We start from the raw sequence: 21,248 nt of genomic DNA, 5'->3' as shown, positions 1-21,248 counted from the left end.
GGGGAGGCTCACGCCCCTTTTTCTCCGTCCAATGGTCGGACGGCGTGGCCCCGCCTCCAAGCGCGTTTTCATCCGCGATTCTGCATACAAGCTCCTCCCCCGGTCTATAAAGACGCGAGCACAACGCAGCTCAGGTGTGCAGAAAGGGGTGCAGAAAGTGGCGCTAGTCGGAAGTCGTGGAGTCTGAGTCGTGTGTTTGCGAGGATCGGACGGCGAAGGGGACGGAGCTCAGAGTGGAGGTCGAGGGAGGAGTCGCGGAGTGTAGCAGGGACGCAGAAGAGAACTAGGGGGCGAGAGTTCGCCGGAGTCGGTGCGGTCCCGAGACCCCGCTAGCGGGACGGAGCGTCCGCCATTCCCCTCTTCCCACCCCGATCATCAACAATTTCCCCCATCCACGCTGAGATAGCGTCGGTAACCCCGTCCGCTCCCCGCCCCAACCGTGGTGTCGACCGACCAACACGTCCCTGTGCAACGCACGCCTGGAGGAGCTCACCGACCATACCAGGGGCACAGAGTCAGGCGCGTTACGCGGACATTGCGGCTAGCCTGCCATCGCGCCACGAGGGCGCCGATAAGACCACCTTTGGTCTCGTGGACCTGGCCGATCACCCAGTTCCCACGTTCATTTGGTCCACGGACCTGTCTGCCTCCTTGCATGTGAGGGTGGCTTGTATGTTCTTTGCTTTTGGTGTAAACGTGTGTGTGTGGTGCCAGTCTATTAAGTAAACCCGTATAAGTGCTTGTACTTTGCTTTATTCGGTAGTAACTCTGTGTATTGTTCTTGCTTTGACTGTTATATGTGATTTTTGTATGGCTGAAAATGCATTGTGTGTGTGTGTGTGTGTGTGTGTGTGTGTGTGTGTGTGTGTGTGTGTGTGTGTGTGTGTGTGTGTGTGTGTGTGTGTGTGGAATAAAGTGCTTGCTTGTTGAACTGTTTCCTGTTTCGTTGCGTCCTTTCCTTTGTTTGAAAGTTCCATCTTGCATCACGTAAGGGATTGGTAGTGGGTGTAGACACCCAATAAATAATCACGAAACGTCGAGGTCGACGATAACTCCGCTCAGTTATCCCTGCAGCACGGAACGAGCCGCTTAAGCGGTTCGTGTCTGGAGTCGACCTGTGGTGTGGTCCAAATCCTCGGTACGCTACCCGCGCGGGTACTTAGGTATATTGACATTCGGCGATTCACACTATTTCACAGATGCCAACCCTCCCGATTTCATCGGGAGGCTTCCGAAAATTCACCCAAACTCCCGCCCTTACGATCACTATCCTTATCCTCCCGAAATTTTGATATTTTTGCACTGTTCACTAATCAGAATGTACTAGTATGAGAATTGAATGAAAAGCATCGTCTGCTACGTATAGCATGTGGTAACTCCATAACGTTCGCTGCTACCAAATTGTACGTAAAAAATTGCAAATTCAAATGAGGAGCAGCGAAACATTGGGTCTGGATCTCGCTTATGCGATCATGCACTGAGATTTAGTGCATGCGGTATGTGTGCAATACAGTGCATGCGGTATGTATGCACAGTGTATATGCATGCGATACGCTCACTGCATGCAGCTGGGCCCCGTACCAGCCCGGCGGTCGCGACCACCGTGCGGTGTTTAACAGCCGCTAGAGTTCTACGAGTCGCGCTGCAGCTGTGGAACATCGACTTCGAAGTTACCGATGCTTCAAGCCCTCGATGTTGATTACGAAATGGCAGAAAAGAAGCTTACGAAGACCAAGAAATGGTCTCAGAAGTACAAGACCGAATACAGTCTCCAATACCCGTGTATTCGAAAGTCTGAAAGAGGAATTCATCATGCGTATTGTACAGTATGCAGCGTTGATATTTCAGTTGAGCACGGAGGTCGCGATGATATTCGGAAGCACGTTGGAAGCAAACGGCACACAGACATTGCAAAGGAGAGATCTTCGAGCACGAGTACCGGTACACTTCTGAATTATTTCACCAAACAAGGGACAAGCGAGGAAGAGGATGTTACCCGAGCGGAACTTCTCTTAAGTGGATTTATTGTGGAACATAACTTGCCCATATCAGTCTCAGATCATGCTGGACCTCTATTTCAAAAGATGTTTCCAGATTCAAAAGTTGCTTCAAAGTATGGATGTGCAAGAACAAAAACTTCAGCAATAATTGGTGAGTTGTCAAATGTTACTGCTTCATCTATTGCCGATATTGCGAGACTAGCTCCATTTAGCCTAGCTACAGACGGTAGCAATGACAGTGGTGAGGCCCAGCTATATCCTGTCCTGATTTCGTACTATGACAACAGGGCTGGGATTGTGAAGCAAGGTTTGCTAAGTTTGCCTGCGTGCAAACAAGATTCCACTGGAGAAAACATTTTCAAACTGCTTGATCATGAGTTCAGTGATAGGAAAATTCCGTGGGGAAATTGTGTTTCCTTTTGTGCTGATAATGCCTCTGTCATGGTGGGCAAGCACAAAGGAGTCGCTGCTTATATCCACAAACAAAATCCAGAGTGCTACATCATGGGATGCCCTTGCCATATGATGCACAATACGGCCAAGAAGGCGGCTCAGGCCTTACCCATTGAATTAGATGACTTTCTCATCGATATTTACTACTACTTGGACAAAAGTAGTAAACGCGTCAAAGGAGTGAAAGCACTGCAAGAACTCTGTGATGCCCCGACACACAAGATTCTGAAGCATGTCGCAACAAGGTGGCTGTCCCTTGGTCAGTGCCTAGACAGGCTGATTGAACAGTGGGAGCCACTTCGCCTCTTCTTCAAAGAAGAAGTACGAAGAAAAATGCAACCAACTGTAGCCAAGGCTCTAACAACGAGCAAGAAGGACGGCACTGTATCTACTGCCAGTACTGGCACTGCAGGATCAAGCACTAGTGGAGCAGCATTCACCACTACCACTGCAGTATCTGCTGCGAAGAAGACAGCAGGGACAGCACCAAAACCAATGCTGAGAGCAGGTAGCATCACCGGCCCTTCATCACGTTCATCTACAAAGCAGATCCCTTCAGAGTCGAGAAAGACTGTGATAGTCCCATCTACAGGCAAAGAAGGACCCAAGTTAAGTTCTGCTTTTGCCAAATCACTTGATAGAAGCTCAGCAAAACCTTCGAATCAGAGGTCTTCTTCCTTGGCTGCACCTACCTCAAGCTCTCTCCTCAAACGTAAAATTGGATCTGGTACTACGAGTCTGACCTCTTCTGCTGGCAGTAAACGCAAGTGTGATCGCCCTGCGGCTAAGTGTACTACGAGTTCTACAACTAAAAGCGCATCTTCCTCAAACACTGTGCAGGAATCTAGAGAAAAACGTGTCAACAGGATGTTCTTGTCTCCACAAACAAAACTCTATTGTTTCTTCCTTCGATATGCTAACAAGCTTTTTGAGAAGGGGAATCTTCTGCTCCAAAGAGACGAACCCTGTATTCATCTCCTGCACGGAGAATTGAATGGTCTTCTGAAAGATATCTTCGTACGGTTTTTGAAACCATCGGTGTCATCGGTTGCTCTGGTAAATGTACCCTTCTCTGACAGAAATCATCAGAAGAATGATGAGGACCTCATGATTGGGAACGATGCCAAACTGTATATAAGGGAACAAAGGAGTCTCAAGAAATCCACCTTCACTCTGAGTGAGTCAGACATCCAAGGTTTCTTCAGTGCAGTTCGCTCATATTATGTGAAAGGCTGCAATTACATCTTCAAAACCTGGCCGCTAGATGATGAATTAGCCAAGCATGCTCAGGTGCTGGATGTTAAGCTACACCAAGAAGTGGGGTTTGACTGTGTGGAGTTTTTCATCAAGAAATTCCCCTGTCTGTTCAGTGGCGGTGATAGTGACATAGACAGTCTTGAGAGTGAATTCGCTCACTACCAGGCAGACGCCTCCATAGCTACAATTGCTACTGAGACAGTGAGAGTGGATGAGCAGTGGCATCGGATTTCACAGCTCACAGATCCCTGCACTGGTGCCAAGAAGTATCCTAATTTGAGCAAAGTGATGAAGGGAATCTTGGTCAGTCCTCATTCGAACGCATCATGTGAGCGGGCACTCAGTCTTGTACGGAAGAATCATACTGAATTTCGTCCCAATTTGAGTGTCAAAACCCTGGAAGCTCTCTTAATTGAAAAACTAGCTCATAGCACCCCTTGCTACCAGAGAGAATACAGCAAAGACATAATCAGAAGGGCTAAAAGAGCCACACAGCTGTCACTCAGCAAAGCTGCCATGGAAAAAGCAAGCAGCAGTAGTACCAGCCAGTAAGGTAAGAAAAATATTGCTTCTTTTGTGCTTTTTGTTAATCTTTGATTGTCCCCTAACTTACTAATATTAACATACATGTAACATTAAAAAGTGCACAATTTTCCCCTTTTTTTGTTCAAAAAGTGGGAATTCTTAACATGTTAAATGCTCCAAAATAGGGCTCAGAGGGCACTAGAGAGCGTCTGGAACCCCAGAGCTTCCAGGGCCCTAAGGCGGGCCCTGGACCCCCCTGCAAGGGTCGAGCGCTCCGCGCTCGAGATGTGCGCTTTGCGCACATTATTTGGTGTCGGTTGCAAATCCTCCCTAATTCTGATTTCCAAAAGTTGGCATCTCTGCTATTTCGTGCGGGTAGAATGTGGACTGTGTTGTGGTGAGGTTAAACCCCCACCCGTGGCTAGCTCCTTGGCGGTAGTTCCAGGAGGGTCACGACCGAATTGTCCGTTCTGGTGGGCGACGTGTCGCGATTCGAATTACGTGGCCGATCGCACGCCGGGCGGGCGAAATTCGTAACAATATGTATGTATATATATACATATATGCATATATACATATATATATATATATATATATATATATATATGCAAATACATTCACATATATGTATACCGTGGTGCCCCCAGAATCCGAACGCCCCATTGTTTTAACAAATTGGAATCTGAACAATTTTTTTCTAGAAAAATTTTCCCTAAAAACCGAACACATTTTCGAAAACCGAACACAACGTGGCATTCATGTTTGTTCACGTGACTCTCCCGCCTGTTCGACCTGCATCTTCGCGCTTTGTTCATTCAGTTCGTCGGTGGAAGTACTCATGAAAGCATCTCTCATGTTTCGATCGCTACTTTACCTCGTGTTTTCACCTTGATTTGTGCATTTTTTTTTCTTTCAATTATCCCCTTGTGCATTCACCATGGCACCCAAGAAGAGCAGTGAAGCAAATAGGAATAAGAGGAAGTCCGTGAGAACGACAATTGAGTTGAAGAAAGAACTTATCGCGAAGCATGAGAGCGGTACGCGTGTGTCTGATCTCGCTGCCATGTTCGAGCTGCCGAAATCGACCGTGTGTAGGATTCTGAAAAATAATGAAGCGATAAAAGCATGAAAACCCGTCGTGAAGCGAACTCATTCAATGAACCCTCTGACAAATCGGCTTTAACGAACTCAACGTTTTTTTCGCGAGCATGGTAGTGAGGTCATGCTGCGTCACCCAATCGCTTCACCTCTTGATTCTCTCCCGTGGAACCGTGCGGTGAAAACGGCACGTTTGTGTCTCCAAAGAGTGTACTGGGATATAAAACACCATTTGGTGCTTCATGGTTAATTACGTACCTCCACCAGGCTGCACTGTTTACGTTTTGGATCTCAATGGCCACTGATAGGCCGGAGCTGCATCCAGACCTGATGGAAGAAGCGACAACGCTCCTGCTCACCCCCCAGGCTTGGAAAAAGATTCATGACCCAGAAAAGGTCATTTACTCATCTTATTTTGCCTTAAACATGGGTAATTTCAGTTGAAAGTGTCTTGAAAGTGGGTTTTCTTGGGGTCCAGGAATGGATTAATTCACTTTCCATTATTTCTTTTTGGGAAAATAGTTTTGGAATCCGAACTTTTTGGAATCCGAACAGCCTCTTGGAACGAATTCAATTCGGATTCTGGGGGCACCACTGTATATGCATATCTTCTTCTTCTTCTTTCGGCTGCTCCCATTAGGGGTCGCCACAGCGGATCATCCGTGTGATCCGCATAGTGATTTGGCACATGTTTTACGCCGGATGCCCTTCCTGACGCAACCCTGGTCGCCTCTTACGACACAGGGATATGGTACACCTATTTTAACCGGGGTATACACCAGCGCAGTATACTGGTACTCATTTCGCCGACCTCGGAAGGATGACAGGCTGAGATCAACCCCCTGGTGTATTAATTCAGTGGCCCAACGGGGCTTGAACTCAGGACCTTTTGGATCCCAAGCCGCTGCCCTAACCACTGCGCCAACACCAGGCTTCCTGAACACCACTGTATATGCACCACTGTATATGCATATATGTATGTTTATATGTGTGTATGTATATTTATATATATATATGTATGTATGTATATTTATATATAAATATACATACATACATACATATATATATATATATATATATATATATATATATATATATATATATATATATATATATATATATATATATATATATATATATATATATATAGATATATATATGTATGTATATTTATATATAAATATACATACATACATACCTATATATATGTATGTATGTATATTTATATGTATGTATGTATGTATATTTATATATATATATATATATATATATACATACATATATATAGTCGTGTTAATTGCCACCTTCAATATACCTAAGTACCCACGCGGCAAAGCTTACCGGGAAGCCTGGTGTTGGCTTTGTCGTTAGGGTGGTGGCTTGGGATCCTAGGGTCCTGAGTTCATGCCCCGTTGGCCACTGAATTAAAATACACCAGGAGGTTAACTCAGCCTGTCGTCCTTCCGAGGTCGGCAAAATGAGCACCAGTGTACTGATAAGGGGGACACTGCATCAGCGGCATAGTTGCGTCCCAACCAATGATGCAACCAGCAGCCACAGGCTGCACTCGATAGGGAGAAAGCTTACCGGGGAATTCACACCTTCGGCAGGCCTCGAGCGGAACGAGCGGTTACCATGCTCGAACCGTATGTAACCCAAGCGTATGGTTACCGAGGCCCGTCGGTCCAAATGCACAATTACGGCAGCAGCCTTCCTTATCCCCAAGACGCACTGTGGCAAACCAATGACAGAAATGACAAAGAACGAGCTGGTACATTCAACAAGAGGGGAATTTATTCACAATAATCGGGGGACGAGGGGAGCACGTAAGGGCAGAGTTATCCAAATAAGCAATGCAAATAATGTACAACAAAAAGCACTTAACAATTCTACTTATCGACGGGGCCCACGGACACACACGCACACACAGCTACCCAGAAAGAGATGGACCTCAAGGTCTTTATTACCCCTCCAGCTCGGAGGGAAGACGAGCTGAGGGAAAAGAACTTGCTGGTTTCCTGGCCGCGTTCGCGCGGGTCGACGTTAGCACCTTCCCGGAGCATCAGTCGCCAAAGAAAGGACCAGGGCAGCCGAACCCAGAGGAGGCGAGACGAGGTGATCTCCCGTGATGAGATGGTCGACCCCTTGTAGTAATGCGCCAGGCGAGACGCCTCGGATGCGCGCGATGCAGTCAGCCGCAGACCAGACAGAAGCGCGCTCGACCAGACGGGACACAATCTCTTAATCCTCTTTTCCTTCATCGTCCTTTTGGGGCGTGGTCCGCCCCCCGTCGCCTGCTCCCATTGGGTGGACGGCGTGTCATGGCTCCGCCTTCTTGCAAAGGTCCGCTCCAGCTATGGTCTGCGCGTCGCCCATTGGGCACAAAATGACGCATACCCTTATTTGGCGCCAAGCCAGAATGAAACGCTTCGTGTGCGCGCGAAGAGCGTGGACAATGCCTCGAGCAGAGTTGTCGTTGTTGGTGAAAATCCTATTTATAAAATAACTGCGCAGCGCACGTACAATTCATCACCCATTAAACATAGGACGGGACCCTATCTCGAAACACATACTTACCGATATAACTGATCTATAAGGACTCTGGCTGTTGCATGCAATGGGTTCCAGATTCATAACAATATAATCAGACCTAACTATGAGATTCACACAATGCACTTGTCCCGTTTGTCCCATTAAACAAGAAGGAAGGATCTTTCTGTACGTATATTCATGAAATATCTGTCTGAGGGCCACTGTATGATGGATGCCATTGCGTTGGAGGGATGCAGTTCCCAGAACCGTAACAGTATGTTGCTTGTGCTTTGAAAACGCAAATCAAGGCACCATTTTAGTCTTGTTTAGATCGAAACACAGTTTCTCTGTAAAGGTAATGCTATTGTTGGCTGGTAGCCAATGGCTTTGGGATGATGTAATGCGAATTTATCCAGTGATGAGTGTTGCAATTGTCGAATGACAGAGCAGATGTACTGGGCATCACATCGTTTGAATGTGTAAAAAATTCCTAAGTTCATGTTTCGTCGAGTCTGAGTGCACACAGATTGTGTTTTCAAAAGTTATTTGACAAAAGTTTGCCAAAAGCTTGTGCCTGAAGGTTTTCCCCTCAACTTCCGTGAAGGAAAGGTCCGACTCCAACGGAACGCGCGACAGGTGTTGATCCTTTTTTACACAGTTTCCAGCCAGTTTCATTCACCATTTGAATACAAGTCATGTTTTTGGCTCCGAAACCTTTTTCTTATTTGAAAATTGGTGGGGATGGTGGGAAAGGAAGAGGGGGTGTGGGCGTTGAAGAAGCAATGTTGAAAGCCTTTTGACACTCAACTATTGTTCATTGTTTTATTGGTTCGTGGGCGCCAGCAGTGACCACTATTTTCGTTGTGTCTGTCTGTCTGTCTGTCTGTTTGTGACTCTCTCCAGAGCATAGCTCCATGACGTTTGATGCGATCTTGATGAAACTTGGACACAAGCTAGATATCATGGTCGAGTTGTATCTTTTTGTATGAGGGGCGTCTCACGCCCGTTGTGTGCAGAGCCACGCCCACTTGAACTATTTATTTATTTTCTCTATTTTTCACGTAATTTCATTTCCTTGAAGCTGTGCATAATGTCCATAAGTACAACATATAAAAAATCCGATTTGATTTGAGCAATTTTGATGGAAGAGAGGTTTTTACGGTAGGGCTTCCTCAAAAGCTTCCACTAACTCAATTGTACCTAACGTAGCATTGTTCAATAATGCCCGCGAACCATCGTCGCCTCCCGGCTTGTTATCCCCTTCCCCAATCATTACCATATGCTCTTCTATTACCTCCTTTTAATGTTTGAGGCATTGTTAAAACTTTCTTTAACCAGGCCATACCTGATTTTGTAATATTAGCTATGTTAAAAGATGGCTGACAGGATGACCTAGAGGTACACAGACTCACCTCGAAGCTGCTAGGCTGGGTTCAAATCCCAACCCAGCTATAAACCGTCATCCCAGTGTTTCCCAGGCAGGGTGATTCATCAATGTGCGTGCCGTCCCTTGATCAACGTTAAACTGGGCATGCTGTCTGCTCGCATGAGTTAGTGGATGTTGAGGATCTCACAGTGCCCTTCACGAAGAGTAGACCAGTTACGTCCGGCACCATGAACCAATTACTAATTCCTACCCTAACTACTGCTGGGAAGACAAAGGCAAAGCCACCTTGTATAATCGTTGCCAAGAAACTGCTTCGACAGCACCGCCGTTCTGTAACAGAATATGCTACATCAGAATCATACTGTTAGAAGAAAGATTAACTGTAAATTGTTCAGTGTATGGGTGACAATGGAATCCCAAAGAATTAATTTCCACGAACAAAGCATGCTGTAAGCAATGGTGCTACCTGTACATTGTTCGTCATATACAGTTGCAGTATTAGAAGCTAATGGTCATTTTGACACTCGAGCTTTTGTGAGTTCGTGCAAACGGATTTTGCAAACCTTGCATTCTGCTCGTGCCAAAGAACTATAGTGACTCGTTTGATTATCAGGTTTTTCATTATCAAGCAACTGTAGTGAGGCCTTGCACATGTGCAGTCCTGTCGGCAGATGTACTTTTAGGTCCCCATAATGAATGGTTGTCACATGCTTAGGACACAGTGAAGCTGATTTGTAGGCTGTTGAGCAGCTTGAACTCCCAAGGAGACAAGTGGGATTGTCTGCTTCCAAATAATGCCATTCACACTCAAAACAAATACATTGTGTGCTTATACGAATCTAATTTGCGGTGACGAGATGAATAGGGCAAAGCAGAAAAGGTTTTGCATTGTCCTTTTCCACATATCCCATTGACACAGTAATCCAGCAACGTCATGAACGTTCACTGTTTGTTTCTGCATTTGTATTTTACAACAGATATATTCTGGCCCTTTCAGGATGTTTCCCATTCTTTCAGTCCTTGCACATTAGTGGCTCCCTTTGAACACGACATTATGGCACAAAGTGCATTCCAAACAGTCGCAGCATCGAGCCATCGGGCCATTGTTCCTGTGGTTAAAGGTTCTGTCCCCATCTGTTTAAGCCACAGCTTGGCCATTCTGAGATTGATGTGACAAGCTGGAAAAAATATAATGGAGGCTTTTGGAAACAGTGACAGCAGTAGCAGTTTTGTGGTTGCTTATTGTGTGTGTGTGTGTCTGCACAGTATGCCGCTCTAACAAAAACCCTTGGCTCTGTTTGACCTGCTTCACTGTTCACTGTGGAAGGTAAGTAAATCTGTTCTTCTTTGAATAATATATTACATTCAAGGTAAAATTTGCTGTGCTTTGCTTTGTAGACATTGATTGCAATCATTGAAATTCCCAGTGAGTGTGCACGCACCGTCGACAAGGAAAAATGAAAATGGGAACGTAATCTGTGCCAAGTTCTTGCCCAGTTGTTTTTCACCAGACATTGATTCCAATCAATCATACTTTATCGATTATGAACATATTTGTTGGGAAGTAACAATATTTGGGAATTGAGACACTTATTTGGGCTGCACTTATTGATGTCCTTCGGAGTTGAAAGTTAATATTATTATTATTATTATTATTATTATTATTATTACGTCTGCCACCGAAGGTGGATTGTATGTTTTCATCGATGTCTGTCTGTCTCTCTCTGTGAACAGGATATCTCAAAAAGTTGTGGACAGATTCAAAAAAAAAATTGGTAGAGAGGTTGGGTTTGTGTCGAGGATGAAATGATTCGATGTTTGCTGAAGATCCGGATTGGAGAATTTTTGAAATTTTAAAGTAATTCTTCACCGTTGAGAGATGGGGCCAAACACAATTTATATTACGATGTCTCAAAAAGTTATGGATGGATTCGGATGAAACTTGGTGTACAGGATGGGTGTCTGATAAGGAAGAAGTGATTCAATTTTGGTGAAGATCCGAATACGAGAGTTTTTAAAATGTAAAAGTAATTATTTACTGTTGAGAGATTGGGACAAAAACGATTTATGGTACGATATCTCAAAAAGTTTTGGACAAATTCAGACGAACCTTGGTGGACATGGTGGGTGTGTGACAAGGACAAATTGATTAGATTTTGTTGAAGATCTGGATCCGGATACGAGAATTTTCAAAACATTTAATGATGCTTCACCATTGAGAGTTAGAGCCAAAAACAATAAATCGCATGATATTTCAAAAAGTTGTTAATGAGTTATGACAAAATTAGGTGGTTGAGTTGGTTAGGTGGCAAGAACAAGCTGACTGGATTTTGGTTCTGATCCGGATGCTAATTTTGGTTCTGATGATGCTGATTGGCACCGAGTGCCGTTGTGGTTATTTTCTGCATTATGGTTTAAATGTGTTCAGGTGGTTTATTACTGACAATACCCAGAACACAATAATTTCATTGATTCCCAGAAGGCATATATGTGCAGGCACACATACATGTGCATGAACAAACAAGCCGTTTGTATACACGGACCTGTGTGCTGCAGAGTTCACTAACGCAAAATGCACTAAATATCTGATTTATATGTGCAATACATTCTGAACCACTGTGTCAAGGGAACAAATTGGTTGACTCAGGGTGCGGTGTATAAGTGGAGTATGTTGTGGAATCATGTGGGGAAGCATGTCTGTAATGTAATTGCACGCCACATTCCCAGTTTACAAAGGCCGTAAGATGTGCACACATCCTTTTGTACTTAACATAAAGCTATGACATTTCTACCCACCTCCAATGAAAAGGTTTGTTAGCTCAGTTAACCCTGTCTGAGATTGTGCAGTAGAATCTCATTAAGCTGAACAGATGCATTCGGCAGATTCTTCACTTTTATGAATATTTCTCTTACCTTGGAATCAAATTAATTGTGAATTGTAAAATCAGGCTCTGTCTCTGTCTCTGTCTGTCTCTCTCTCTCTCTCTCTCTCTCTCTCTCTCTCTCTCTCTCTCTCTCTCTCTCTCTCTCTCTCTCTCTCTCTCTCTCTCTCTCTCTCTCTCTCTCTCTCTCTCTCTCTCTCTCTCTCTCTCTCTCTCTCTCTCTCTCTCTCTCTCTCTCTCTCTCTCTCTCTCTCTCTCTCTCTCTCTCTCTCTCTCTCTCTCTCTCTCTCTCTCTCTCTCTCTCTCTCTCTCTCTCTCTCTCTCTCTCTCTCTCTCTCTCTCTCTCTCTCTCTCTCTCTCTCTCTCTCTCTCTCTCTCTCTCTCTCTCTCTCTCTCTCTCTCTCTCTCTCTCTCTCTCTCTCTCTCTCTCTCTCTCTCTCTCTCTCTCTCTCTCTCTCTCTCTCTCTCTCTCTCTCTCTCTCTCTCTCTCTCTCTCTCTCTCTCTCTCTCTCTCTCTCTCTCTCTCTCTCTCTCTCTCTCTCTCTCTCTCTCTCTCTCTCTCTCTCTCTCTCTCTCTCTCTCTCTCTCTCTCTGTCTCTGTCTCTGTCTGTCTCTCTCTCTCTCTCTCGTTTTTTTTTTTTTTTAAATCATTCCCATTGCTACAATCATCACTGGTACAATTTAGGTGCTCTTCAGCTTCCAGGGTCTTTTCACTTCATTTTTGAGATCCTGGTATGTGGTCATTTTCTTGATTTCTGTGTTGTTTAGGCCAAAATCGCTGGGTACTGAAACCTCAATTTGCAATGCCTTCTTTTCTTTTTTTTGTTCCTCAGTATGATATCTGGTCTTAAAACTTTGTTTTCTATGTTCATGCTCGATGGGATCATTAGGTCACTTCCTTGCTTTCAGTGATTCCTTTCCATGAGTTTCCTGGAACTGGGATGTTGAGACTTTTGCAGATGTGCCAGTAGATTACTCCACATACCTTGTGCCTTTGGGTGTACAGCTGCTCTGACATGAGTTTTTTTTCCATCCCGATAGGAGGTGGTTCTTGCTTTCTGTTTCTTGGGTTCAGAACCTACACTTGTCAGATTGACTCAGTCCTGCCATTTTCTGAGAGCCATGTCCTTGGTCTTGGGCATTTATGATTATTCGTTCTCCATCCCAGTTGAGCTGACCTCTTCTTAGCCATTCCAAAGAGCCTTCTTTGTTTATGCCCAATATGTCCAACTCTTTTGTGTTTTTTAATACCTTCCTACTCTTTTATCATTTTCCCACTTGTCGGTGTATATCTGTTAATATTTGGTTTTGTTATCTTGCCAAAACGAAGTTTTTGCAAGATATGTTAGTCAGCTTGTATGTTTTTTTGTTTGTTTGTTTGTTTGTTTGTTTGTTTGTTTGTCTGTAATCACGTATAAAAAATTCTGCAGAGCACAGTTATCATTGGAAATTTTTGTAACTTCGCATATCAGAGGCCTATAGAGGTCCCTTTCAGTGCACAAAATTTTGAAGGTCAAAGGTCAAGGTCACTTTGTCGCAAATCAGGGGAGTCGACGAAACCCTTATTTTTTGAGTAATTTTGATCGGATCGTCTTCAAACTTCATGGGAATATAGTTCATGGTCTGGCGCTCAGTTGATTAATTTTTGGTGGCGATTGGCCTTGACCTTCATGGTTAGTGCCTAAGGTCAAACATATTTGACCCCAAAGTCAAATTTTCAAGTTTTAGGAACCATATCGTGTAGTACCTCAAATTGAACACCTCTGAGTGCTTTCTAGATATGTCAAGCTTGAGACATTATGACGTCATTTGGTGACGTTATGAGGCAAATGCATATTTTTCATGGTTACTCTGTAGAACGATTCTCATCGGAATCCCTCGTAGGCAGATATTCCTCAAGGAGTCGCTCCTGGTGGATAGCAGCTCTGTTCACCTCAGTGTGACCTTAAAGAAGTCACACGTGGTCACCTTTTGGCAAGATACGGGTCACCCTGCGGGTGACATTGTTTTTATATTTTTATTTTATCTTTTTTGCAATCATTGGGGTTTAGGTTTCTTGTGACATCTTCCATTTGCACCTGTCTTTGGAAATTGTTTGCTTGGTGGGTTAGTGATGCCTTCTTTGGTTTGTTGTCTTCATGTTGGCTTGCAAATTGGATTTGGTTGTCTGTTGCACTTTTCACGTATTTAGCCAATCCTACAGCTGTCATTTTGTACACTTGATTGATCGCCATCGGGCTGATGGCCGATCGCCATCTACCTCATCCTCATCTCTGTACGTACGTTCTCGAGATGCATTGATTTTTGTGAACCATTTTGTGGATGGTGAGTTTCCTTGATTTGATATCTCGTTTATCGATTAATGATTGTGGCCGGTTTATGATTCCACAGCTGTACTGTGGACTGGTATTGCGAGTTGGTTTATGGCTTTGATTTTGTTCCTTGGAGAGGGTATGTTTTCAGGATCAGCCTTGTTTTATGCCGGTATTGTTTTGTAAATTAGTGTTAATTTTAATTATGTCTTTTTTGTTGTTGTTGGTCAACCTTGTATGAATGTGCACTTGGCACACTTATCTAGGCCAAATTCCATTTGAATGTTGTCAGAGTACCGTTTCACTAATTTGAGTTGTTCTGCCAATTTTTTGTCATTTGGTGCAAAGTTTTATAAATTATCCGTGTAAAGTAGATGTCACCTTTCTTGTTTCTTTGGATGTTTTGTTATTGGATGTTAGGGTGTACCTATGTATGTTATTGCTCATTAATGAGGTTGCTCAGTGGGTCCAGGGCCAGGCAAAACGGGAGGGGTGAAAGGCTGACTCCTTGGAAGATCCCACGATGTATCTTCACCTCTGGTATTTCAATCTTTCCTTCCGAGTGCTGTTATATCAATGTGGTATTTCAAAGCTCGATTGCATGCTTTATCAGTTAGATTTTTTGGTGGTTGATCTTGTACTATTGCATACATTCCGTCATCCATGACTGTGGGACACTATCCATGTTGTGGATAATTTCGTTCTTCTTGAATTGCAATTTTCGAGTGTGGCCTTGTTTAGTCGTAAGTGGTCTATTGTTCCATAGCATCCTCTCTTGCATCCCTTCTGTTCTGCCTCTAGGTCACCTCCTTGTGTTAGGTGAATGTATTTCATATCTGTGAGGATTCCCATCAGAAGTTTGTATGTTGTTCATCCAGGTTAGTGGTCTATACTTGGGAGGTAGTTGGGAGTCTTTAGATTTTGGGATGAGGAAGGTGTTACCTTCTGTGAGCCACTCACCCAATGTCTCCTCCCCTTAGATAAGTTTGTTGAATGCTCGAGTGTCGTGATTATTTAGAGCATCGAGTTAATGCTTTAGCCAAAAGTTTGGAATTCCATCTGGGCCTGGGCTTTTAAAGTTTGTCATTTTTGCTTGTTGGGGGGTTTTTTTTTTTTCCTTCAATAAATATCACTGGAGGCATTTCCTTGAGATGTGTTTTATTTATTTATTTCCACCAAGTTTTGGATCAAATCCGTCTCTTTGTTGTGTTCTTTTGGGTCTACTTATGTTCCTTTCCAGAAAATTTCAAGTTTATCTTTCCCCGGGGTGGAGTTTGATACGTTTTGCTTTTGTTTCTCTAGTTCGTGATATCTTTTCGGGTTATTTTCAAACATGCGATTTTTGCTTTCTCCCTTTGTTGACTTCGTCATAGTTTTTTATTGTTATTATTTTTAATCTTTCTTACGATCATTTCTATTTTGAGTTTGCTTTGAGCAACCATTACCTCTCGGTCTTTATTAGCTCGTCCTCCATGCAGCAGGAGACAGGGTTTTGCAATTGTGTGTGTGTGTGTGTGTGTGTGTGTGTGTGTGTGTGTGTGTGTGTGTGTGTGTGTGTGTGTGTGTGTGTGTGTGTGTGTGTGTGTGTGTGTGTGTGTGTGTGTGTGTATCTGTGTTCTTCATAATTCCAAAACCATGAAACCTTTCAGCCTGAAACTTTGCATGCCATACTAAGGGAAATCCAAGGATGTGTGCAAGTGAAATTTGGCTGTTTGGGTAAATTAAAACAGTGTATCGCATCGCTCTCCCCACCTACACCCCCCCCCTTTCCTGGGTTCCCCGTCTTCATCCACTCTAAGCTTCCCTCCCCTCCTATCCCTCTCTCTTTCTCACTACACCTTTAATATCCCCCTCAGCGAAGCGGCGCATTGTATTTGCTCGTTATGAGAATATGGCGAAGACAAATTAATAATTTGATCACCCCTCACCTTTCTCTCTTTTTTTTTTTTCCTCCCCCCTCCCTTCCCCCCTCTGCATAAAATGCAGCACTCTCCTCCCACACCCTCTCTCTCTCTCTCTCTCACCCCTCCCTCCCACAGTGTATAGCTTCGCTCTCCCCACCTACACCCCCCCTTCCTAGCTTCCCCTTCTTCATCCACTCTTAACTTCCCTCCCCTCCTGTCCCTCTCTCTCTCTTTCTCACTACACCTTTAATATCCCCGTCAGCGAAGCGGCGGGTTGTATTTGCGAGTTATGAGAATATGGCGAAGACAAATTAATCATTTGGTCAAAAGTTAAAATGTCAGCGTGACATAACATCGTCAATTTTCATCCAATTTGAGCTTTTGTTATCAAATTTTCAACAAAGCTTTATTATGAAAATATAGAGAAGACAAATGAAGAATTTAGTGAAAAGGTCAAAGGTACTATTTCGCATACGGAAGAAGAAATCCAAATACAAAGCGGACAGGCATTGCATTTCCAGATGCTTTGTAGTTTCCCATTTTGTATTTGATTTTTTAAAATATTTGGATTCTCTTCATCAGCTTTGGGTTTCAATTTTCCTTTAGAAATTTCTGTATTTGGCTCCCTTTGTGTGTCGAGCATCCGTTTCCAAGGTGGTGCCTGGTCTCTGTCTGTTTAGGCTGGTTTGCTCTTGCGATGTTGTTTTCCCATTACTTTTTCTTGTCAGAGCAGTGCCGCTGCAAAGTTCATGGTGTTGAGTTCTTTCATGGGGGATTATTTTGGTGCCGATCTCTTGAGTACTTAGTTGGTTCTCTCAACTCGCATTTTTGTCCGTCAGTTGTTGTATATTGTGTATTTCCCTGAATGGTGTCGATCTCATCTTCACTACTTTATTTGCCAGCTCTTCTTCAGTCTTCACTGCTCCTCATCAGCCTCATCGTCCTCATCTGTAGGTGTTTTTACTCGGTCCACGACTGCAGGTCGGGTTTGTTCCCCCTCCCCGTTCGGGTGGTTCTGTGTCTCCTACCCCCCGTCTCACCTCGCCTTCGCCACCTGGTCCCCAGCAACTCTGGCGACTGGGCCCCCAGTAACGCTGCTCATTCCAAACCCTTGCTTCATCGCACAGCTCCTTCCCGTGCCATTGCAGACACTTTTCCAACCATCCCTCTGTCCACCCCTGGAGAGTGCTCAGCTCCCATCCTCTTTAAATCCTCTTCTGCTTATCTTCTGGCCTTCAGGGTTATCTCTTATTTATATTTCAGAATTTATCTAACAGCTTGGTCTTCTTCAACTGGTCCATGAATCTAGCCCCGCTACTGTCTATCCCCCACCATTCATGTCTTCAACAGACTTTACAGTGGTAAATGGCCTCCTTCTCCTCTATGCTTCAACATCAGGCTTTTAGGTTTCTCTTGTTGAGCTTCGTTTTTGAGACAGTTCACACCTCCACAGCCTCTTGGCTTGGTGTGTGTGTGTGTGTGTGTGTGTGTGTGTGTGTGTGTGTGTGTGTGTGTGTGTGTGTGTGTGTGTGTGTGTGTGTGTGTGTGTGTGTGTGTGTGTGTGTGTGTGTGTGTTTTTTGGGGGGGGGTGGGTTTGCGTGCGTGCATGACTGGAAGCCGTTGCTTTCAATGTCATTGGTGTCCCTCATTTACTCAGCTGTTTCTATTACTTTTGTCCACTACCTGTACATTAAAGGAAAAAATCACTCGCATATGGCTTTGTGTTTTTTGTAATTCAGTATGTCAGTAACAATCCAAGCTGTACATTCACTACGTAGTGAAGTCATGTTACACCTTCCACATTGGCAACTGAGTGTGTCTCAACAGACATGAACACTTACACATGTGAACCTTGTGTGTGACGCATGCCATGGTTAATATTGTCACTCCAAACCTTTACAAGAGATGATAGAATATATCTTGAAATGGAGACTTGCTACTTATGTGCTTTTAAAGTGTCTTGAAAACCTTTCACCGCAATTCGTTCTTTACAATAAATGCATTGAGAACCTCTCTCAGGTCTAAGCTATCCAGCTCTTCATGATGTATTGAGAGTAGTGCAAGATCTTTCAGCTTCTCGTGCCCCATTTTGCTCCTCAGGTACGTTTTGAGTCTCCTCAGCTGAGTGAAAGACCTCTCGGCTGTCGCTGTTGATGAAGGACAAACTAAGTCGAGTTGCAGCAGTTTCACTACTTGTGCGACCATTTTCTTGAAATTGCTGTCACCGAGGTGGTCAATGATGTCCCTCATCGATGTATCATTTTTTTCGGTCGTGGACATTTTCTAATGAGTGCACCAATTGTGCCTTTCGTCTGTGGGAATCGAGGTCATCACTATAAAAGCTGCTGACACTTTTCAAGTCCTCTTGTGAAACTTCTTCTCCTTTCCAGCCAGCAATTACGATTTGCTCGATAGCATGAATTGCCGATGATGCCTTGTCCGTTATGCGCTGCTGTGATCTATTGATGGCAACATTGACTTTCCAATACGCTTCCTTCTTTTTGGTGAGAAACAAGTTGGTCGAAAACATTTGTACCTTCTTTCATGGCTTGGAACTGATAGAGAAAATCGTGACGAGCTGAACGACATTGGTGATTTTTGAAACTTTCAACATTTTTTCCCCTAATTGGAAAACCCTTTCTTTGAGAACCCATCTTGTGATTTAGGTGTCTTCGTACAACCCTGAATCTTATGACTTGTCGACAATAGCGTGACAAAGCAGCATCTACAGGGTGTTTCATTAAAAAATGCAACCCGAAGTTGTTTTAATACTTTTTTTTATTTTTCCATTGAAACAGCATGAAACTTATGCATAATCTTTGTAATACAGTATGTAGAATAAATTAACAGAAAAATGAAACTTGTGATTTCACAAGATGGTTCATAAAACATGTTATAAATGGCTGCCCTGCTGCAGCAGGTTCAAATCGATCCTTCTTGTTAAGTTGTCGATAACTCGCTCCATTCCTTATCCGGAATAGCTCTGATGTTGATGGCAATTGCATTTTTGAGGTCATCATTGGTCTGAGGTCTCTCCTCGTCTACACACTCTATCCTTCAGGTGACCCCAAAGATCGAAGTCAGGTGGGTTGAGGTCCAGAAATGAGTCACGCGTTCAACATCTGTCCTTCTTGAGATTATTTGATCACTGAATTTTTGTTGTAGCCAGTGTGTCGACCTGTTTGAAGTGTGAGGTGTGGCCCTATCTTGCTGAAACCATTGCACAGCCATGTCGATGTGGCGCTTCCTCACTAATGCAACCCAGAACTCCTGGATAACTTTCAAGCACCGTTCAGTGCTTACAGTTACTTATTTCCCTTCTTCATATTGAAACCAGAAAGGCCCAATGATGCCAGATTTGCTTCTGGCAACCCATGCAGTGCATTTCTGGCTGTGCAACGGCCTTTCAAGAACTTGATCAGACCGAGAACCCCAGAACACGCTGTTTTTAGAGTTAACAAGGTCACTTAAAAGAAAGTGGACCTCGTCAGAAAACCACACACTCAGAAAATTTGGATAGATCTTTGCATTTTTTTTTGTTGTTATTTACTAATTTTTCCCTCAAACCATTCACACATCGTCACACAAGGTTGTTTATCATTGTCTGTTAGTTTTTGATTCACTTTTATGCGATACGGGTATATTTTCAGTTCCTGCTTCAGAATTATTTGTGAACTTGACAAAGAAAAGTTCAATTTGTGAGATCGACAACGCAGCGATTTCCTGGGACTCCTCAAAGCTGCTTCGTGGACCACTTCAATGTTTTCTCATGATCTTGCAGTCCTCTGGTGACCAGATTTTGAGCAATTAAGATTTTGTATTGTCCCGTGGGACTTAAACCTCTTTATAAATAGAAAAATAGCAGACCTATCCGGGGCGAATCTGGTCTTGAACCTCGTTCTGAATCGTGTTCGAGTTTGTTTAAATGACTTTGTAGCAAAGGAAGACTCCACAATAAAGATCCTTTGTTCAATTGTCCAAGCCATCTTCAAAGTTAAGTTTGACTCTCTGATGCTTGCAGTTTTTCCTCCAAACAATGCTTCTTGCAAAAACCTGCAACCGAAAAAAAGAATTGGAAATAAAAACAAAAATTTAACTTTAATATGGTTGTTTTTTTTTTTTATGAAACAACTTGTGTCAGCATCATATTCCAACCAAGGATAGGTAACTGCACCAATTTGGAAGGAATCTCCATCGTTAGTCAAGGTAAAATGTATCTGCCCACAGAAAGTGCTGTGTTGATTTGGTTCTCAGAAACATTTTCTGGCCTCGGAAGGTGATTCAACAGTGAAGTTCAGAGTTTATTAGGATCTTGTCGCACACGTTTCTGGGACTCAAAAGTTATCTCAGTCGAACCAGAAGTACAGGATTTTTCTTCCACCACACTGGTTGCTGTGTTGTTCTCTCCTGCCTTTGCAGCATCAGTTGTATCCACCAGCATTCCAGGCTGCACCGATAACACAGGCTTGAAAAAGGTGCTAAAAAATTTTTTTTTCATGGTGACCTGCAAAACCCATTTAGATATCATTGGCATGTAAAACAATCAGAGTGCACTTCCCAGTCTTGTGTTATAATTAACGTCTTAATTAGTGGGGACGATTAAAATTTCCTCTGAAGCTTGGGACGAATCTTCCATCATCAATCTTCTGTTCGGTGTATCCTGTCCGTGGTTATACTAAACCCATTGGCTTTGCGAGGTCTTTAAGCCTCGTCAAGCTGTTTTGGCTTCACGGCTTCATGTTTTTTAAAATAAATTTAATTAAATTTTTTTAAACCATGCTTTGGCATGTTATGTTGCAGCTTAATCTTACTTCAACGAGTCAATTAAAAATGATCAAATACTCACTCTACGATGCTGCACGCTGGGCTGGTATCACTATGGGAACTCGAGCTGCGGC

The 21,248-nt window shown here is 43.6% G+C and overlaps 1 protein-coding gene across 4 annotated transcripts in view; it reads left to right on the top strand.

The window, feature by feature from the left end:
* USP3 (ubiquitin specific peptidase 3) overlaps positions 1-21,248 on the top strand; it is a 111,428-nt gene that overhangs the window by 11,425 nt on the left and 78,755 nt on the right. For 3 of the 4 annotated variants that reach the window (XM_085848682.1, XM_085848681.1, XM_085848680.1), the window contains exon 2: positions 10,519-10,579. Coding sequence is in view for 2 of the 4 variants with exons in the window: in XM_085848681.1 (XP_085704807.1) it covers positions 10,519-10,579 (61 nt within the window). In the remaining 2 variants the exon portion in view is untranslated. Of the gene's footprint in view, positions 1-5,705; positions 5,730-10,518; positions 10,580-21,248 lie in introns of those variants that run through there. The other variant, XM_085848683.1, reaches the window with a different exon arrangement.

The sequence above is a fragment of the Eptatretus burgeri genome, chromosome 12 (assembly GCF_056783735.1).
Source record: "Eptatretus burgeri isolate ZD-2024b chromosome 12, Ebu_testis_v1, whole genome shotgun sequence".
Classification (NCBI taxonomy): domain Eukaryota; kingdom Metazoa; phylum Chordata; class Myxini; order Myxiniformes; family Myxinidae; genus Eptatretus; species Eptatretus burgeri.
Note: the sequence above shows the minus strand (reverse complement) of the source record. Positions and strands in the feature narration are given on the sequence as shown.